The sequence below is a fragment of the Periophthalmus magnuspinnatus genome, chromosome 16 (assembly GCF_009829125.3).
Source record: "Periophthalmus magnuspinnatus isolate fPerMag1 chromosome 16, fPerMag1.2.pri, whole genome shotgun sequence".
In the NCBI taxonomy this organism is placed as follows: Eukaryota; Metazoa; Chordata; class Actinopteri; order Gobiiformes; family Gobiidae; genus Periophthalmus; species Periophthalmus magnuspinnatus.
The window spans coordinates 30,913,336-30,917,583 of NC_047141.1; the positions used below are offsets into that span (position 1 = coordinate 30,913,336).

A 4,248-nucleotide genomic window follows, 5' to 3' on the forward strand; every position below is an offset into this window, starting at 1 on the left:
TAATGCATAATTTAAAAGGGTAAACCCTCTCAGTTTGAACCAGTTTAAACACATTAAATAACAGTAAATATACACAATGTTGATCGTCTAAAATTTTATTACAAATCCAAGTGATGAGATATTTGTGAGTTTCCAAACCGTTGGATTGGAAGTTCCACTATGTATTAAATTATAAGACATTTTTTAAATTGTAAAAGAGATTAATTGCATTTTTCATGCCTTTTTCACTGATTGGAGCTGTTGTCTGTGTAATCCCTCAGTCGTCCAGGTCTGATCCATAGTAAAAACTGAAGTTAAATCTGTTAACTGAACAAAACGTAGTGGGAAAAGTGAAAACGTTTTGCTTCTTCGGTTCTAGCACTTCACTTTTCACGCTACAACGTTTTGTCCAGTTGACCGATTTAACTTCGGCTTTCACTACTGATTAATTGATTAAAGCGGTGTCCAAACTACGGTCTGGGGGCCAAATGCGGCTCTCAGACCATTTTGACTGCCCTCAGTGAAAAAAAGTTTGGACACCCATGGATTAGAGCAATAATTTATATGCTATGTTTTTAGTTTATTTACTTCACAGCCAGTTTTAGTCTTTCTTTTATCTAAATTACAAGGTTCTGCTTTAAATAAATAATAGTATGGAAAAAATTTTTAAAAATAAACAAAAGGGCATTATTCAAATTTTAGACTGTGATGTCATACTCAGACATCCCTGCACGTAACCATAGCAACAGCACTGCTTTGACACGTGTTCTGTCGCCATGGTTACAGTCTTTATGACATTATCAACATCTTTGTAATGTCTTGGCTTTGTCTGAGAGAAAAGACTGTAAGCGTCGCAGCTACGGGCGGTTTGAGAGACTAACTGACTTGGATTTACAAAAATTTGGTTTGCAGTTTTAGATAGATTTTAAGTAACAAGGACCAACACAGACGAATAAGGGAACAATATGGAAGTGCAACCTGAGGGGGAAAATCCTCATATGCAGGAGTTGTTACAGAGGCTCCAGGCACTCCAAATTAAGTATGAAGATCAGCTCTGCATAAATTCAGAACAGCAGCAGAGACTGAGAGAGAAGGATGAGATGATCGCGCAGAAAGTCGAGTTTGGCAGAAAGCTGCAAGATATTCTAGCAAAAACCATGGCGGAGAAAAGTGCTCTGGAGGAGTTATCACCAAAGCTCCAGGTGCTCCAAATTAAGTATGAATATCAGCTCTGCATAAATTCAGAACGACAGCAGAGACTGAGAGAGCAGGATGAGATGATCATGCAGAAAAACCAAGAGCTAGAACAAGCTTTTGAAGACAAAGAGGCCGTCATCGAGTTTGGCAGAAAGCTCCTTAGACAGAAGGATGAGGAGAGGGAGGCATTAATACAATCTGGCAGACAAAGGGTCAATGATTATGTGGGAGACCTGTACCGGCATAATGAACATTTACAGGCCTATTCCAGAGAGGCATACTCCACTGCTGAACATTATCGGGCCTTGGTAGAGGAGTTGTCACCAAAGCTCCAGGCGCTCCAAATTAAGTATGAATATCAGCTCTGCATAAATTCACAACAGCAGCATAGACTGAGGGAGCAGGATGAGATGATCGTGCAGAAAAACCAAGAGCTAGAACAAGCTTTTGAAGACAAAGAGGCCGTCATCGAGTTTGGCAGAAAGCTCCTTAGACAGAAGGATGAGGCGAGGGAGGCATTAATACAATCTGGCAGACAAAGGGTCAATGATTATCTGGGAGACCTGTACCGGTATTATGAACATTTAGAGGCCTACTCCAGAGAGGCATACTCCACTGCTGAACATTATCGGGCCATGGTAGAGGAGTTGCGAGATATTCTAGCAAAAACCATGGCGCAGAAAAGTGCTCTGGAGGAGTTGTCACCAAAGCTCCAGGCGCTCCAAATTAAGTATGAAGATCAGCTCTGCATAAATTCAGAACAGCAGCAGAGACTGAGGGAGCAGGATGAGATGATCGTGCAGAAAAACCAAGAGCTAGAACAAGCTTGTGAAGACAAAGAGGCCGTCATCGAGTTTGGCAGAAAGCTCCTTAGACAGAAGGATGAGGAGAGGGAGGCATTAATACAATCTGGCAGACAAAGGGTCAATGATTATCTGGGAGACCTGTACCGGTATTATGAACATTTAGAGGCCTACTCCAGAGAGGCATACTCCACTGCTGAACATAATCGGGCCTTGGTAGAGGAGTTGAAAGATATTCTAGCAAAAACCATGGCGGAGAAAAGTGCTCTGGAGGAGTTGTCACCAAAGCTCCAGGCGCTCCAAATTAAGTATGAAGATCAGCTCTGCATAAATTCAGAACAGCAGCAGAGACTGAGGGAGCAGGATGAGATGATCGTGCAGAAAAACCAAGAGCTAGAACAAGCTTTTGAAGACAAAGAGGCCATCATCGACGCTGCTGAACATAATCGGGCCTTGGTAGAGGAGTTGCGAGATATTCTAGCAAAAACCATGGCGGAGAAAAGTGCTCTGGAGGAGTTATCACCAAAGCTCCAGGTGCTCCAAATTAAGTATGAATATCAGCTCTGCATAAATTCAGAACGACAGCAGAGACTGACAGAGCAGGATGAGATGATCATGCAGAAAAACCAAGAGCTAGAACAAGCTTTTGAAGACAAAGAGGCCGTCATCGAGTTTGGCAGAAAGCTCCTTAGACAGAAGGATGAGGAGAGGGAGGCATTAATACAATTTGGCAGACAAAGGGTCAATGATTATGTGGGAGACCTGTACCGGCATAATGAACATTTACAGGCCTATTCCAGAGAGGCATACTCCGCTGCTGAACATTATCGGGCCTTGGTAGAGGAGTTGCGATATATTCTAGCAAAAACCATGGCGGAGAAAAGTGCTCTGGAGGAGTTGTCACCAAAGCTCCAGGCGCTCCAAATTAAGTATGAATATCAGCTCTACATAAATTCAGAACAGCAGCAGAGACTGAGGGAGCAGGATGAGATGATCGCGCAGAAAAACCAAGAGCTAGAACAAGCTTTTGAAGACAAAGAGGCCGTCATCGAGTTTGGCAGAAAGCTCCTTAGACAGAAGGATGAGGCGAGGGAGGCATTAATACAATCTGGCAGACAAAGGGTCAATGATTATCTGGGAGACCTGTACCGGTATTATGAACATTTACAGGCCTACTCCAGAGAGGCATACTCCGCCGCTGAACATAATCGGGCCTTGGTAGAGGAGTTGCGAGATATTCTAGCAAAAACCATGAGGCAGAAAAGTGCTCTGGAGGAGTTGTCACCAAAGCTCCAGGCGCTCCAAATTAAGTATGAATATCAGCTCTGCATAAATTCACAACAGCAGCAGAGACTGAGAGAGCAGGATGAGATGATCATGCAGAAAAACCAAGAGCTAGAACAAGCTTTTGAAGACAAAGAGGCCGTCATCGAGTTTGGCAGAAAGCTCCTTAGACAGAAGGATGAGGCGAGGGAGGCATTAATACAATCTGGCAGACAAAGGGTCAATGATTATCTGGGAGACCTGTACCGGTATTATGAACATTTACAGGCCTACTCCAGAGAGGCATACTCCGCTGCTGAACATTATCGGGCCTTGGTAGAGGAGTTGCGAGATATTTTAGCAAAAACCATGGCGGAGAAAAGTGCTCTGGAGAAGCACGTGCAGACGTATTGGTACGCGCAGACCTAGACCTAGAACCAGGTCCGGGTGCATAAACTCAAATGCTCCCTGATTGAGGAAGCATTTGAGTTTGAAAGGGGGGGCTAAATAGTAGGCGCATTGCGAACGGATTTAAAAGTGGTTTTAGATCAGTTTGCGATGTAGTTTGAAACCTGGAGGTGGGTAAAAATATTTGGAACTGAGCTACAGCGGCAGAATCAGGTCAGAGCGCAGAACAAACTGACTGAGGGAGCATTTGACTTTTAGATTTGGACCTGACTCATAGGTGTGGGACCAGGCCCAGGTGTAGAACAAACTGACTGAGGGAGGATCTGGGGTTCAAAGGGGTATTGCAACCTCATTTAAAAGTTAATTTAAATGAGTTTGCAATTGAGTTTGAACCCTGGAAACCCTGTAGACTTTGTAAACACAGGACTAGGACTTTTCAGGACTCACTGTTTGCTAAGTAACTACGTGTAACTAATGTGTGTATCAGTTGTTTGTTAATGCAAAGTGCTTTTATTTACCACAGTTTTCTACCTTATACCATCTTCCATAGACCTGTCTATGCATCTTGACTTATTTGAACTAGCCACTTACATTAGTA

The 4,248-nt window shown here is 43.2% G+C and overlaps 1 protein-coding gene across 1 annotated transcript; it reads left to right on the forward strand.

The window, feature by feature from the left end:
* The first annotated feature begins 944 nt into the window (after positions 1 to 944).
* On the forward strand, positions 945 to 3,671 carry LOC117384274 (golgin subfamily A member 6-like protein 22). Its single transcript, XM_033981561.1, has one exon. It carries the CDS (start codon positions 945 to 947, stop codon positions 3,669 to 3,671), a length of 2,727 nt encoding a protein of 908 aa, XP_033837452.1.
* Positions 3,672 to 4,248: the final 577 nt, after the last annotated feature.